Source organism: Chroicocephalus ridibundus, chromosome 3 (assembly GCF_963924245.1).
Source record: "Chroicocephalus ridibundus chromosome 3, bChrRid1.1, whole genome shotgun sequence".
NCBI lineage: Eukaryota > Metazoa > Chordata > Aves > Charadriiformes > Laridae > Chroicocephalus > Chroicocephalus ridibundus.
This window is the reverse complement of record NC_086286.1, coordinates 122,444,424-122,460,354: the sequence shown is the minus strand read 5'-3', so window position 1 is coordinate 122,460,354 and position 15,931 is coordinate 122,444,424. Positions and strand designations below refer to the sequence as shown.

Here is a 15,931-nt window from a genome sequence, read left to right as displayed (position 1 = left end):
GAGCGCGTGAAAACCAACCCTGGAAGCCCCAGCAGCCATCCGATCCGCTCACCGCTACGGGGATTAACACACGTCCCCCACCCCGGCTCAGCGCGGCGACCTGCCCCGCGGGGAAGCATCGCCCCCCCCGCCCACCCCCGGCTGCAGAGAGCTCCGGCAGCGCCGCCGGGGACTCAGGGCAGCACCGTCACACAGAACGGTAGGGTTGGAAGGGACCTCTGGAGATCATCCCGTCCAACCCCCTGCCAGAGCAGGGTCACCCAGAGCAGGTGGCACAGGAACGCATCCGGGCAGGTTTGGAATGTCTCCAGAGACGGAGACTCCACCACCTCTCTGGGCAGCCTGTGCCAGGGCTCTGCCACCCTCAAAGGAAAGAAGTTCCTCCTCTTGTTTAGGTGGAACTCCCTATGTTCAAGTTTGTGCCCGTTACCTCTTGTCCTGATTGCTTTGTCAACAGAAAGCAATCACATTTTGGCCTCAAAACTATAGGAGACAACCCCGTCACCACCCCTAAACCCCAAAATCTCCCCCTTTACCCCCCACAGCCACCCTGCGCAGCCCTTGCTCCGAGCCAGCTGTCCCCGTGTGGAGGCAGCTGTTAAGGAGGTTAACACAGATCATGTCAAGTAACAAACACCTAGTATTTATTAATAAATTAGTACACTGGAAGGCAATTTTTCAATTCATTCCCCCCTCTTCCCCTACTCCCACCCTTTCCCACGGGGCAGCACATGCCACCCTCATGATTTCTTCAAATTGAGCATAGTACAGACTGTTCGTTACGGGAGCATAGTAGTTGCAAGTATAATCAGACAGACTTCTTACGATGCAGCTTTTTTCCCACCCCCACCCCCTCCCACCCCTTTTTTTGTTTGTTTGTTTGTTTCCTTAATAAAAAGTGAAGTGTGATTTGAAGAGACTATTAAGACCAGGTAAGGTCTTTGGAGAACCTATCGGCCATGTCTGTATATAAAAAAAAAAAAAAAACCAAAACAAGAGACACGAGTGTAAAAGCGTAGCTTGGTTTAAGTCTTACACCACGAGGAGAGCAGGACCACCGGCGGCCGCCTTTGCCTCCCCACGTCCAGCACCGGCTCCCTTCGGGGCCCCCGCCGTTCCCGCAAGTGGCAAGGCAAAAATAACTCCTTACATTCGACCGAAGGTAAAGGACCTTCTCATCGCCTCGAAGGCTGGTGGGACTGACCCTTCTCTTTGCGGTTAAAGCGCTTCTGCTTTAGCTTATAGGAGCGCGACGCGTTGTCCGGGTGAAAACCATACAATAAATAACCGTGCTAGTAAAATCTCAGCGGTGGATATGAGCTATACAATAGTACGTTAAAAAAAAAATAATAATAAAGTCAGCTCAGGTGGGAAGCTCAGCTGCGTTAAAAGACAGTAACCAGCAACGATTGGGGCTTTTTTTTTTTTTGCGTGTTTTTGCCATTTACTGCTCCGAGGCGAAAGGAGGTGGTGGGAGACGGTCACTCCGAGCGACAGCTTTGACAGAAGAAGTGGGTTACAGAGCAATCCCCGATGTGTTAAATTACACCAGATTCGTGGTCTTTTAGTTCGTTAACTGCTTTTTTTTTTTTTAATTATTTATATTTTTTTTTTTAAAGTGCATCGACTGATCTGATTGGAATGAGAACAAGAAGAGAGGCTCGGGAAGGGGACAGAGGGTGCAGAGACTTGGACTGAGCGATAGAGTTAAGGTGGAGGGGTGCAACGCTGGCAAACTGCCCCCCCTCCAGAAACCGAGGACACCTCAACAAAAATACTGGCCATATATTCTACAACAAAACCTGCCTGCGTATTGTCGGTCATCTTAACGAGTGCCAAGCTAGCTCTAGCAGATATTCGGAGAGTGTGTGGTGACCCAGTGCCTACAGTAAGTCGGGAAGGTGGCTATAGACAGAGTCCAGGAGGGTCTGGCTGGCTTCCTGGCTCTTGACTCCGGCGATCTCAAATAGCCTGTCCAGCTTGTCTTCAGCCTGCGGGATCTCCTCTATCACGTGGAGCTCCTCGGGATTAAGGATGTGCAGCATGTCGTCGAAGATGGGCTGCAGGTCGCAAGGGTCCAAGCGCACCTGGCGCAGGACGGTGTCCTTCTTTTCTGTAGGAGGAAAGGACAAGGTGGTCAAGAAACCCCTCAAGAAACCTCCGCTAACCAGGGCTGGTTCTCCTTGGAGACGTTGGTTCATCCCCTGGTGCCACCTCTGGAGAGGGACACGCCACCAGGAGAACTGAGGGAAAAGGTGGAGGGTGATGACAGATGGGGAGGGGAGAAGGCGGAGAAGCCAGCGCTGCTGAGGCACCTAAGCCAGGGTCCTGCTACAGCAAACACAGCATTTATAAATGCTGAACGGCCAATGCGGAAAAGTGAAGAGGAAGGGGAGCCAAAAAAGCCGAATTCTGCTCTTTTGAGTTGTTTTTTTTGGGTCAGCTTCATTTAGGCACCCAAGTATAAATTCGGTAGGTTGACTGAGCTCGGTGTTTCACCTTCGTCAGAAGTTGAAGAAGATTAAATGAAGCAAATTAAATGCAGTAAATTAAACCCCTTCAAAAAAAGGGTGAGTGACTAACAGCGATTTACATCTCAAGTCAGACGCTGCAGCAAGCAGGACTAAGGGTGGGGACAAAAATTACATTCAATCTCGAAATGACATTTTTCTGGTTTCATCTTATGCAATCACCCAAGGGCCAACGCAACAGCCAAAAGTCAGGAGAACTGCCCCCCAACACCCAGGGATGCTACGAACTCTCCAGCAGCACTTCAAAGAGTTAAAAGCCTTTAAAGGTGTTTTTCTCCTCTCAAATCTGTATCGTCTTCGTTAATAGGACAGTCTGGTCTGGAATGAGGATGTGATATACCCATGGAGCACCAGTTTTCACAGTTATTCACTTTATTGATACCATGTTGGGCAGCTCTGCCACCTGTGCTGACCGCAGGGGACATGTCGTGGCACCCCTTTGCTCTCCCCGCTCCCCCCAGGGTGATTTTAGTACCTTTGGTAATAAAAGAGCCCGTCCGGCTGAGCGCGGAGGAGCCGCTGGAGGTCGAGTCGCACCGCAGGAGGGGCTCTGCTTCGTCGACGAAGAAACATTTCTTCTCCGAAGGAGAGGGCTCCACGGTGAGGACGGCGGCCTCGGGGGGCTTGGGGCTGGGGCTGGGCACGGGGCTGAGCGGGCTGGGGCTCACCGGCGGCGCCAGTCTGTCAGCTTCCACCTTTGGATGGGGAGAGAAAATTAACTTGGGGGATGCTGTGTAACGGGCTCGCACTCAAAACCATTCCCATGGGGATTCACCGCGGTTTTCAACGCACCCCAGCCCATCCTGGGTGAGTGGTCCCTGCGTTCGGGTGGCCTCCTCCTCCTAGGGGACCTGCTGACCCAGAACGGGCACGGGAGGTGGCCCAGGGTGGACATCAGGCTGGTATTTGGCACGCCAGCGCTCAACAGGCAGGAGGGTTAATTAATGCAACCCACACTCTTGGTAGGAGCAACCGCAGCACCTGGATGGCGCAGGCAACCGCAGCAGAGCACTTCAGCTTCATTTTCCTTCTCACTCTTCGGTTGTTAAAGCCCCAAGTACCACTCTTGGGGGCTAAGGGTGATAATACCCAAGCAGGTAAGCCCCTCCAAAGACCTCCTCCACACCTATCGTTTCCTAAAAGCAAGGCACAGCCTGGCTCCCCACCTCCAACTGGTGCCACGGCTGCAGGGCGAGAGCTGCTTCCCCCCTCGGGGATCTCCACCACAGCACGCTCCTGTTACCCGCTAAACAGTTAACGTTTCAAGTTAACAATTTGTTTGCCCCCTCTCGCCCCTGGCTTCCGTGAACACCCCATTAGTGCGTGATGGGATTTCTCAATTCATCCCACCTGACTCCCGAGTCCAGGGCCAGGAAGGACGAGCCGGGGCTGGCGCCGACCCCAGCATCCCCCCCCCCAGCGCCTTTGCTTCTTGCTAACCCTGCTGCCAGCCAAGGGCAAGCGGCTTGGCTCCGCGGTCCCGACGACGCAGGGAGCGGCACGCGCTGCTGGGACACGCTGCGCTGGGAAGTGGCACCGTTTGGGTGCTGGCATGAACCCCGTTCCTCACTCGCCCGTGCTCTGCGTCTTCCTTCTTGCATCTCCTTCCTACCTGCACGGCGGCAACCAACATCATCCACCCTCCTCCCCCTCCGTCTTCAGCATCCCCTCGGGCTGCAAACCCTCAAGCAGAGCATTTCTGGTTTCCATTCGCCGCAGGGAGAAGAGAGGCTCGCGGCAGCGTCCCCGCATCCCTGGCTGGCATCTTGGCCACCTCCGCAGGTCACCAGGTCCCCCCCCCGCCAGGCAGGTCGTTCTAAGCATCACCTAATATTTAACTTTTTCCCAGACCCCACATCCCTGCTTGAACTGCCGAAGCAGAGATTTACAAGCGCCCAACCCGCTCTCCCAACAGCGTTTCGCAACCCTGTTTTCTCCTTCTACAGAGGGAAGACCAGGCTACTCCTGCTCACACGCTTTTCCCTGCTACCCAGAGGATTAAAATCCAAAATTTGGATGAAAGGCTGCGGGACAGGGGGCTGCTGAGCCACCTCCGCGCCGGCATGGATGTGCCCGCGCATTCCTCATCCGTGTCGAGGAATTTGCCACCCACAAATCACATGTCTGCTGAGACGCCCATTAGTTCACATTACATTAACACTGAAGCCTGTTCCTGGTAGTATAAAAGGTTTTTTTTTTTTTCCTTTCCCCCCCGCCCCGCCATTGAAAATAAACAGGGGAGGATTTGTTCTAGCTCAGCACGTTACGCAATAGGCACGTTAAAAATATAAGTCAGCTTTAATTTTTAATTAAAAGAATCTGCCTTCTCCTCTGAAACTCCCTTTCCAATACAGCTCATCGACGAGAATCAGCCTATTGCCATTAACGGGGGAAAAGCAAGGGAAGGACCAGAAGAGCAGCTGGCCGCTTCCCAAATTGCAACACGCTCCCATTTCCCCTTTAAAAAACAAACAAACAAAAAAACAACAACCAAAAAACAACCCCAAACAAACAGGCTTTAGGGGTTAGTTTTTTCCCCCTGTGCAACTCATCTATTTAATATCCAGCCACAAACCCACCTCCTGATTCCCAAAAAGGGGCCCGACGGCCCAGGAGCAGCCGGCTGCCCCGGCTCTGCCTTCCCAGCAGAGGGGAAAAACCCTTCCCAGAAGCGTGCGAGTCATTTGGTTGTTTTAATTAAAACAGCTGCTAGGAAAAAGCACACTAGGAAAAAAAGAAGAAGGAAAAAAAAAAAAAAAATCACCCAAGGTTATTTGACTGTAGGCGTCCCGGGAGCCCAAAGCTTTCCAAAGAGCCGAACGGCTGCGAGCGTACGAGACAAAGTCAACAGGATGCTCGGGTGTGTGTTAATATTTAAACCGCGGGAAGAAAGCAAGTGGGAATGAGGGTTTCGAAAGGCCGGGGAAAGCAAGAGGTTGCTGCGAGGTGAAGCCTGGGGAATAGGTGTAAAAACACCCTGTTCATAGACCTGTGACTCATTTGCTTGAAACCACCTCGGCCGTTCCTATTTTTAAGGACGGCGGTGCTCGAGTGAAACCGAGCTCTGGCCGGGGTAAAAAAAAAAAAAAATTAAAAAAAAAAATCCTAAAACCAACTCCCTCTGAAGGCCTTTTGCCTTTCCAGAGCCGTCACGTTTCTCACCTTTATGTCGTCGTTGCAGGGGTCCTGCGCTTGCCACTGAGGCTGCGTTTGCACCTGCAGACAGACAGACAGACAGACGGGGACTGTTAGACGCACGGACGAGCGTGGAAAACCGAAGGCGCCGCTGCCGCTTTGAGGCATCAGCAGCTTCCCGCGACCCGTCAGTCGTACCCAGGCACTACGCCAATTTTTTTTTTTTAATTTTTTTTTTTTTTAAATTTTTAAGCACTGCAGCAAGAGGTTTGCAATGCCGAAAAAAAAAAAAAGTTAAAAAAAAAAATCAATCCTAAAAGCTCCCTTTAGGCTGCGGCTCAAGCGCCGACATCCTCATGGATCCCACTGCATCCATGAGGATGCTCCAAGCAGCTGAGGGCATCTGAAGGTCCTTCCTAAAAGGACGAAAAGGGGACAGAAGGGGACGGGCGCAGAAGGTGACACAGGCAGGGCTTTGTTTTCTTTCCACAGCTGCTCCCCAAAAGCTCTGTTTGAACGGGTTCGTCCCATTTTCTGCCTTCGTTTTACCGTAACCGCAATAAAAAAAAAGCCCAACTCGGACAAAGCGAAGCCGCAGCTGCCGTGCCGATGTTAGGAAGGAGCAGCCGTGGGCACCACACAAACCCTCCCTCGGGCGCCGCTTCCCTGTCACCCCTCCTGCAGCAACCAGCCACTAACAACAGCCGGTGGCAGGTTTGCCGCTGCATCAGCCCGGCTTTGTGCAGCCGCGCTTGGGTCGGGTTTTCTTGCCCCAACACAAACCTGACTCAAAACTACTGCTGGTTTTTTAAAATAATAATAATAAAAAAAAAAACCCACATGGGAAAATCCAGCATGGAGCTGGGGTCGGAGGAGCAACCTCCGGAGAAGGTGGCTGCACGCCCTCTCGGGATCGGGGATAAATTTAGCACCGAGGCCACCGTTTCCCGGATTCCCTGCTGAAAGATGACACCCGGCTGACACCAGCCCTATTCCCAGGTCTGGTACGGCTCCGTAGGGGATGCAGGAGGAGAAACCCCGGCATGTGAAGCAGGGTGGGCTGGGTGGAAGCCCCACGTGGGGCATGCTGCGGATGCAGGGTGGTGTCAGGGGGAGATGCTCTTGCTATGGTCACAGAATGACAGAACGGTAGGGGTTGGAAGGGATCTCTGGAGATCATCTAGTCCAACCCCCTGCCAGAGCAGGGTCACCCAGAGCAGGTCGCACAGGAACGCGTCCAGGCGGGTTTGGAATGTCTCCAGAGACGGAGACTCCACCACCTCTCTGGGCAGCCTGTGCCAGGGCTCTGCCACTCTCAAAGGAAAGAAGTTCCTCCTCATGTTTAGGTGGAACCTCCTATGCTCAAGTTTGTGCCCATTACCTCTTGTCCTGTCACTGGGCACCACTGAAAAGAGCCTGGCCCCATCCTCCTGACACCCACCCTTTAAGTATTGATAAGTGTAGATAAGGTCCCTCCTCAGCTGTCTTTTTTCCAGACTGAAGAGATCCAACTCCCTCAGCCTTTCTTCATAAGAGAGGTGTTCCAGTCCCCTCATCATCTTGGTAGCCCTTTGCTGCACTGTCTCCAGCAGCTCCCTGTCCCTCTTGAACCGGGGAGCCCAGAACTGGACACAGTACTCCAGATGCGGCCTCACCAAGGTAGAGTAGAGGGGGAGAATGAGGTCCCCAGAGGCACAGGGAGGATCCATCTGGATGAGCAGCTTCATGGCACACATGGCATTTGGGGGTCCACCTTCAGGTCAGACCAGACCTTGGAAAGTGAAACACTACTGGCTGGGCCACAAGGTCTTGCCAAGGTGGCAGAGAGACACAGTGATGGTCTGCAGGTGCTGCAGAGCAGGAGGCAACCCCTTCACCACAATGGGAAGGGCATGAGGGTGCTCAGCACCCTGCAGTGGAGTGGAAAGCCCAAATGTCTTCTGTGCCCATTACCTCACTGGCCAGGTTTCATAAGAGTGCTTGGCCACCACTGCTGTGGTGGTGCCACGGTCCCTCAACACAAGGCAGCCCTGGAGAAGAGCTACTTAAGTCAAACCTCACCACAACCCAGAATGGACAATGCCAGGTCTGAAGAGGGTTTAGACACTGAGACCAAAACACAGCTGTTCATGGAGGGAGCAGCTCTTCCCAATGGTTCCTGGCCATCTGTGGGACAAGTGCTTCTCAAGCAGGAGATGGCGTCTCCATGAGAGCTCCCGGTGGCTTCTCCTTCCTATGGATTTGCCCAGCCACTTCTTCAACTGAAATCACAGTGAAGAGCTGACGAAGCCATGATGAAGAGTTTCCAAACTCAACCACAAGCTGAGTAAGCCAGTACTGAGTTTGGCTTGTTTTGACCTTGACATCTTCTAGTTTCACCTCACGCTCCTGAGCCCAATATAACTGCAAATACACACCCAAGGAGACATGGCCACCACAGCAGGGAAACCTCAAATATAACTGCATCTATTATAAAGTTTATAAGTTTGTGTTTATATTATTTACATTTGTATTACTTTATGAATTATTACATTTTCGTTTATTGCATGGTCTCCAGCCTGGTTCAAACCCAACCTCGGTTTGCCGAAAACCAACTCATGCTTTTTAGAACAAACCTACAGGAAAACAGTGATGCCCACCCCAGCAAAATCCAACCAGCCCTACCCCTTCCCTGAGGCTCCGGCCACTTTATCCTACAGCTTTATGCCTCAAAGCCTGATGCAACTCCAGAAGGAAAAATTATATGCAATTTTGGTTTTGTTTTGTGTTGTTTTTTTTTTTTTTTTTTTTTTCCTGGCTGCCCGGGCACTTCCCAGCCCTTGGAGTGCAGCCCCGCGGCTGGGAAATCCACCCAACAGCTTCCCCCCTCGCTCCAACACCGATGCATGAGGTTAACGCAGCATAAAGCTAATTGCTAATTACTGGGTCCAGCCCAATTCTGCTTTGCCAAAAGAGGAAATGAAGAGGATGGGGCAGGAGCTGTCAAGGGCTGGATTTGGGCAACGCTGCTCTAGGCTCTTGACACCCCCCCCCGCCTTTTGACCTGCAAAAGAGGAAGAAAAGGAGCCAGAAGGGGCTGCCGCAGCTGCGTGCCTGGACACGGGGCTGCTTTCACATCCTCTTCTCCTCCGGCGACCCCCAAAAACCCCACAGATTAACCTCACACCAGACCCAGCCCTGACATATCTGCTGATTCACGGGATTATCCGCAGCAGGCAATTAGCCACAGACCTAAATCTCGTTGGGCTCGGGGCTGCGGCTCCCCCCCTCCCCGCTCCATTTCCAACATCCCCCTTATTAATTTATTGGGTTTTTTTAAGCTTTGCTGAGGCTGCGCTGCTGAGCGGCCTGAGCAAGGCTGTTTGCTTCACCTCCATCCGTTCCCTGAAATATTTCAGCCGAGGCCAGCAGAGCCATAAATAATAAAGATAAGAGCTTGAAGCATTGCTCACAGTAGGACACTTGCAGTAGCCAACGCGGCCAGCTGTGCCAGCAACGCCCCCGGCCAGCCTGGGCGAGCGCAGACAACCCTCGATATCTGCAAAACGCTGCTATGCGCCCCCAAAAAACCCCATTACCCAGTGCCTGCACCTCATTGAGCTTCTCTGGTTTTAACCCCAAAAATGGAGAATTGCAATTTGCTGGAATAGCAGTGAAAAATCTCTCCTTTTCCCCCCCCGCCTCCACCCCCAATTTTTGTTGTTGTCAGCACCGCTAATTCGGGGTGTGCCCGCGCTCACCAAGCAGCGCCCGGGCTCGCACGATGCTGCCCGGCAAACCTGCCCGCACGGGGAAGGATTTTGCAAACCTTGAGCTGGAGAAGCTAGATCAGCTGCAAAAAAAAAAAAAAAAAAAAAAACCAAAAAACAAAAAACACCCACAAAAAAAAAACCAAAACCAAAAAAACAAAAAACACCCAACCAAAAAAACCCCTAGCAAAGCGATTCAGAGGGCTAATCTCGTTTTAACCTAAATTCACTCAACACGATGCAAAACCTGCATAATCTCCTGTGGCTAAAAAAGCCGGCGAGCCTTCAGCGGAGCTGCTCCCTACCCGAAGGAAAACGTTCCTGCCACATACCGTAACGCCCCAGACACTGCCGTTAATTCCCCTATTCCTATCGTGGGTTGTAAATATTTAGATTTCGGAGCCCAAAAGGCTGCCGGCGAATTGGGGCACCGGGGGAGAGAGCAGCTTTGCCTCCGCAAGTTTCACAGGCTGAAGACAGGCACCAGATAAAGGGTTTGGGACAAGGACGTGACAGCGGGTGGGATGGGATGGTGAAGGGAGGCTCTTTGGGTTTAGGGTACCAATTTGCCGTCCAAGGGCTGCATCACCCAATAACACAATTTCTACCTATGAGCTGGGGGTGTTGGTGCTTTCTTATGATACAGGGTCGTGGGGAGAGAGACGGGGGAGCTCCCATTTGCGGCCAGAGATGCCAGGCAAGGGCCAAAGGCATCTCGGATGGCACAGCCACCCGCACCCAGGACACCCTGGCATGCGTTGGATGCTTGCTGCTGGTCTGGGTTGCCCCAAGGGCATCATGCCGTTAGCCACAGGGAGGACACATGTGTTTGCATTGCTTAGGAGAGTCCTCACTCCCTCCACAGTACAAAAAAGCTCTTTTTATTATTGTTTGTTTGGTATTTTGTTTTTTTTTTTCTGCAAGACAGCTTCTGCAGGGACAGTTGCTGGAGAGGTGCAGCGCAGCACCCACGCCTGCCACCAACGGGGTGACCCGCTCCTTCGGATCAAACCGGTTCCATTTGGAGAGAAACTGCCTCGATTTGTCTGTGTTTGGACAGACAAACCACCCAGAGCCAAACCTGGATTAGCTCTAATTAAAGGCTTTCCAACCAGCGCAGATTAAAAGAACCCCAAACAAAACGACCTCAACGCCTGCCCTCGGCGTTGAGCAATCGTCTCCCCCGGCTGCTCGTGGTCTGGACCGCCGCGATGCAGCTCAGGGATTCGGGTTCCCCTTGCACAAGTGGCTTCCCACAGCTTTCTGCATCCCTCCCAGGGCCACTCCATCACCGCCCGCATCCACAGTGCGGGACCTAATCCAGGCAGAGGCGGCAGACGGGTTTCAGCAGGTAATACCTTGCAGAAACACAGCCTGCTGCCGCGCTGAGCCTGCGCCCCGGGGTGCTTTCCAGCTTCGACATCCCACGTGCCGATTCAGCGACTGGCCGGGGACCTTCGGGGCAGAGGGACAGCACGGGAATGGCCAACACCTAAGGCTGATCACAAGGGATCCTCATTGAAAAAAGCCTGATTGGATGCATGGTGGAGGAGGATGTGACAGCTCGGGTGAATTTTTAAAAACACCTCGTTTGCTGAAACAAACCCGGTTTCTCATGCGGACCCATCTGAGCCACCTTCTGAAAAGGTCAGCAAAACAATTTTACCGATTTATAGGAAACCACGGGGCACCACCAGGCTCCAGGTGCTGCTGGACACTGGGGAACACAACACACTGTTTTAAAAAAACAAAGAGAAATGTCCTCCAGGAGAGCTGGTCAGGACGTTCAGAAGACTTGCATACAAGTATCCATGAGATTTGTGTTTGCTCATCCTCCGGAGCATCCGCTCGCTATATTTTCAGAGTTATGGGCACACACAAGTAAACAGTTCGTGCTTACTGTCGTCGGGACTCCACCATCCCAATGGGTCACCCAATAAACCCTGTTCTTGAAGCCACCACCGGCATTTTTGTGCTATTCGAGAAGAAGCGCCCAATAGTCTTGGCTAAAACAGCCCAATGCTCAGGAGCACAAAGCACCACACAACCTACGTCTGTGAATTAGGTGTTATGCTGATGAACAAGCCCCATGTTTCATCTGATGTCCTAGCCCAGTGCTTTGCTGTACTATTCAAAGTCAAAGCAGTAACCAGGAGGACAGAGGTTACTACCTGCTCCAGGAGAGCAAGAGGATGATGTGTCCTTCTGGGACACTGCATATACTGGAAACTGTAATTCACGTGGGCAAAATTACAATTTTCTCTGCCTCTCTCCCTTTCCTAACCATAGCTTTGTCTCACGCTTTTAATTTCATTTTTTCCATCTTTGATATAAAAAAAATAATATCTTGGAGCACGGTAGGAAACGAGAAGCTCCATGATGCTTAATTATTAGGAGCTGGAAGAAAGAAAACAGCAACCGAATGGGAGCAGGAGCGATCGGGCAGCTGGCAAAGCGAACCTATCCAGAATTTGGGCAGGACACATGGGGCGATGCTTGGTATGCACCCAACTCGGGGCCCCTCCAAAACACAAGCCCAGGACTCCTGCTAACACACTGACACACGCGATTTCACGCTATGGTTACGAGGGCCCAAGATGTTCAGTACACTAAATGAAGTCGCGCGGGATATGTGACACGGTGAAGGGATCATGGTCCCTCTTACAGGGGGAAGTTTGAGATGCTCTGCCCCATAAGCTTTGCTATAGACAAAGGTCCACCTTTCCAGGCCCCCACCTGTTCCCCTTTGGGTCTGGGTCACTGCTAAGGTCAATGGGAGATGTTTCACCAACTGGTTTAGTGGGAAGAGCCCTCCCTCAACTGCCCCCACCTCCATCCATGTGTTGTCCCATTGGCTTCTACGTTCAGAAGAAGTCCCATCCATCACCATTATGAACACTTCCAGAAGACCACCAAATTATCAGAGCCAAAAAAACCTAAAGCACGCTGACAGGCAAGACAGGGGTGGCCAAAACAAACTGCAAAGGTCACTGAGGCACCTCCTGACGACTCAAACACCCAGTCCAGACCCTGCTGCAGGATATTCTGCCACAATTTATATATTCTCCCAAAAGACAGGACAGCTTGTTTTAAGGCCAGAGCTTCCAAAGAAGGGCAACAACTCTGGAGAACAGCACGCATGGAACCCCCACGCTACCAGTCATCACCTTGGAGGAATTGGCTCGCTGCTTTACAACAACATTTAGTGCTCAAGGATGCTTGGTCCTTCTTACAAAATCCTGGACATTTAATTAGAACATTTAAGAGCAAATTTAAAGGGGGATGCTTTTTCCCCTCCATGTCCCCAACAAGAAGACTCAAGTACTAGGTCCTTCTGGCGACCTTCAAACACACAGGCACACCACAACACGTGGGACTCAACGAGTTTGTCAAAACTTTGACACGGTTTTGAGCAAACTTTGGTGAAGCTTTGCTCAAAAGCAATGTAAAGCTTAAACATAAGCCCCTAAGGAGCTCTAGGGGGAGACGGAGTCCAGCTACTTGGCTATTTTAGCTAAGCTCAAGACCACAGCTGGGTCCCATGCACCCACACGCTCACCATGGCCAGACAAGACATGCAGCACATCAGACAAGAGTGAGCAAAACCCAACCCATCGTTACCGGCGTGGTGTCCTCCATCAGGCCTCGGATCTTCTCCACCACGTCGTTGCGGCGGTGCTGGCGGAGGGCGCTGATGAGCTGGGCCAGGCTGGCCTCGGGCCCACGGATGGTCCAGTGCTGCAGGGCGGCATAGGCGCGCTCGTGGTCGGCCGCGTAGCCGTTGGAGAAAGCCGCCACCTCGCGCTCGCTGGCGTTGCACAGGAACTGGTAGATGTCCTTCCACTGGCTCCCCACCTGGGCTGCCACCAGCTTCAGGATGTCGATGCCTGTGGGGCAAAAGAGCTACAGGTGAGGGACAGGGGTCTGCGGCGCTGCAGACCTAAGCCTTAGCAAAGCTTCTCCCATCCCCAAATATCCCCATCCCCGTGCTTTGCTTTACTTTGGTTGTTTCTTGTTTGGAGATTTTTATTAATATTATTTTTAATAATATTCCTTTCCTGAGTCCAGGCTGCAAGGAGCTCTGCAGACAAGCAGCACCTATAACATGCTCAACACCCGCTATGCAAGTAAAGGGTGACAGACCCATAGGTTGCTCCAATTAAGGTAAACACACTCTAAAATTAACCACAATAATTTAATCGTAAGATTTCCTGCGCTGTTCGGCACAGGAGAAACCCTGGTACTCAGCCACGGCACGGCTGCAGGAGCGGGGGAGATGGCAACGCGCTCGCCCGTACGCCTGCATTGCAGCTACCGCTTTGAACAGGAGCTGGATTAAGGGGTGCGTCACCAAAAGCACCTCTGTAAAGATGAGCATTTCCGTAACAGAGCACCTACAGCAGCTACGGTTGCGCAGTATCACAGAATCATAGAATCTTCATGGTTGGAAAGGACCTTTGAGATCATCGAGTCCAACCATACATGCACCAAAAGAACCCCTACAATCTCTGTCACTAGAGTGTGCAACTCTAGAGCCCTGTCCAGTGCAGACTGGTGGGATGACTCAGCCATGGGATGGGAGACACTGCACCAGGGGAGCATTGGGCGAGTGGATGATCTGGTGTGGGATCTGAGGAACAAAAAGGCAGAGCTCCCCCCAGAAAAGCCCTTGAGACACGTTGGTTCGAGTCGGTGAGGGTTCCCTCCCTTTAGCTTTGGGAGCAATGGAAGGAGCACACTCCTCCTTGCGTCTGCTGAGAGATCAGGAGTTAAACCTTCGACCAAAGCCATAGCTCTTCCATAACAGCTAATCAACCTCATTTCATCAAGCCGAACACCACCTGGTTTTAGACCACCACGTGAAGGGTCGGCATAGGTGAGCTGCAGAGATAAACTCGCTTTTTCCAGAGATGCCACCACACACCTCGGGTTTCCTCGCAAGCACCCCCTCGCAAGCCACCCCCATCGCTACAGGGACTACTTCTCCTTCCCCCTGCGGGCACAACGGCTGCGTCAGCAAAAAACAGCTGCTTACGGAGGACTATCATAGCCAGGGTCTTTCCTGCTGGCCTAAAATTTAACAATTTCTAACGCAGTTTAGACCAGACCTCCCGACTGCGCCTTCACGTCACAGCCCTGATATAGCCAAATAGATAAGTATGTACATATATATATATAAAAATCAATATACATATATAAACTATACAGTCTGATATAGATACACGGATATCTTTTTCTCTATATAAAACCTATACAGCCTGATATAGATATAATGATATTTCTTTTTATATATATAAATGTATATCAGGCTGTATGGTTTTTATATCTCTCATATATATATATATGCGCGTATGTGTATATATACACAGATATATACGACACAGATATTTTTATATATCTCTATATATGATATAGATACTTTATATATATATATTTGAGTGTACATATATACACACGTAGATATATAAAGTATGTATATGGCCTGATATAGATTTTTTTAATATGTGTGTGTATATATATATATTTTTATCCATCTCTATATAGGACAGATAATTTTTACATGTGTGTGTGTGTATATATATATATATATTTTTATTAATCTCTATAAAGGACAGATATTTTTTACATGTGTGTGTGTATATATATTTATCCATCTCTATATAGGACAGATTTTTTTATATGTGTGTATATATATATATATATATTTATCTATCTCTATATAGGACAGATTTTTTTATATGTGTGTGTATATATATTTTTATCTATCTCTATATATGATAGATATTTTATATGTGTGTATATCTATATATTTTATATATATAAGATAGATATTTTATATGTGTGTGTGTATATGCTTATATACCCCCGTACACACACATATATATATATATATAAAAAAACCCCAACTATACAGCCTCATATAGAGATTTTTGACCCAAACCCTTCCCACAATTAAATCGCGCTTATCAAGACCTGCTATATATAGACTTCAGTTTTCACTTCCGAGCTAGATAACGTTGCCATGTCCCCACGGCGCACAGAGCATCCGCAGCCGGCGTTCCACCTGCTCTACAGCAGGAAAACACCAAAGTACAAACGCCATTTTGCGTATCCCTACCCTCCTCCACCCACGGCCACCAAACCTCCCTCCCCCCAGCCGATTTACGGCCACGTCCATGTGTTATCCCACACGGAGGTGTGAGGGTCGGGGTTTCTCCTACCATAAAAGCTCAGCCCAGCGCAGGGGATGCAGCCCCCGCCAAAACACACACCACCCACAGGGCTTGGTTTTAACTATGGAGAGGTTCAGGAGGGAGGGAGGAGAAAAAAAAATAAATTAAAAATTAAGAAAGCCTTCTTCATTACTCAAATTAAGCCCAAGACAAAGAAAATGTTCCCCGGCATTGAGGAACAAGAGAAGGCTGTGAATATGCTATTAAGATTTATGATGGGGCTAATTATCTGAGGCACATAAATACATGCTATCGCTCATCACGTTTCAACACGGTGGCAGGA

The 15,931-nt window shown here is 50.6% G+C and overlaps 1 protein-coding gene across 3 annotated transcripts in view; it reads right to left on the bottom strand.

Annotated features, from left to right (window-relative positions):
* Positions 1–622: 622 nt before the first annotated feature.
* TNFRSF21 (TNF receptor superfamily member 21) overlaps positions 623–15,931 on the bottom strand; it is a 38,399-nt gene continuing 23,090 nt past the window's right edge. For 2 of the 3 annotated variants that reach the window (XM_063330608.1, XM_063330607.1), the window contains exons 4-7: positions 13,037–13,302; positions 5,694–5,747; positions 3,007–3,226; positions 623–2,113 (exon numbers count right to left, since the gene is read on the bottom strand). In XM_063330608.1, the coding sequence (XP_063186678.1) occupies positions 1,884–2,113; positions 3,007–3,226; positions 5,694–5,747; positions 13,037–13,302 (770 nt within the window). In that variant the 3' untranslated portion in view covers positions 623–1,883. The remainder of the gene's footprint in view (positions 2,114–3,006; positions 3,227–5,693; positions 5,748–13,036; positions 13,303–15,931) is intronic. The other variant, XM_063330609.1, reaches the window with a different exon arrangement.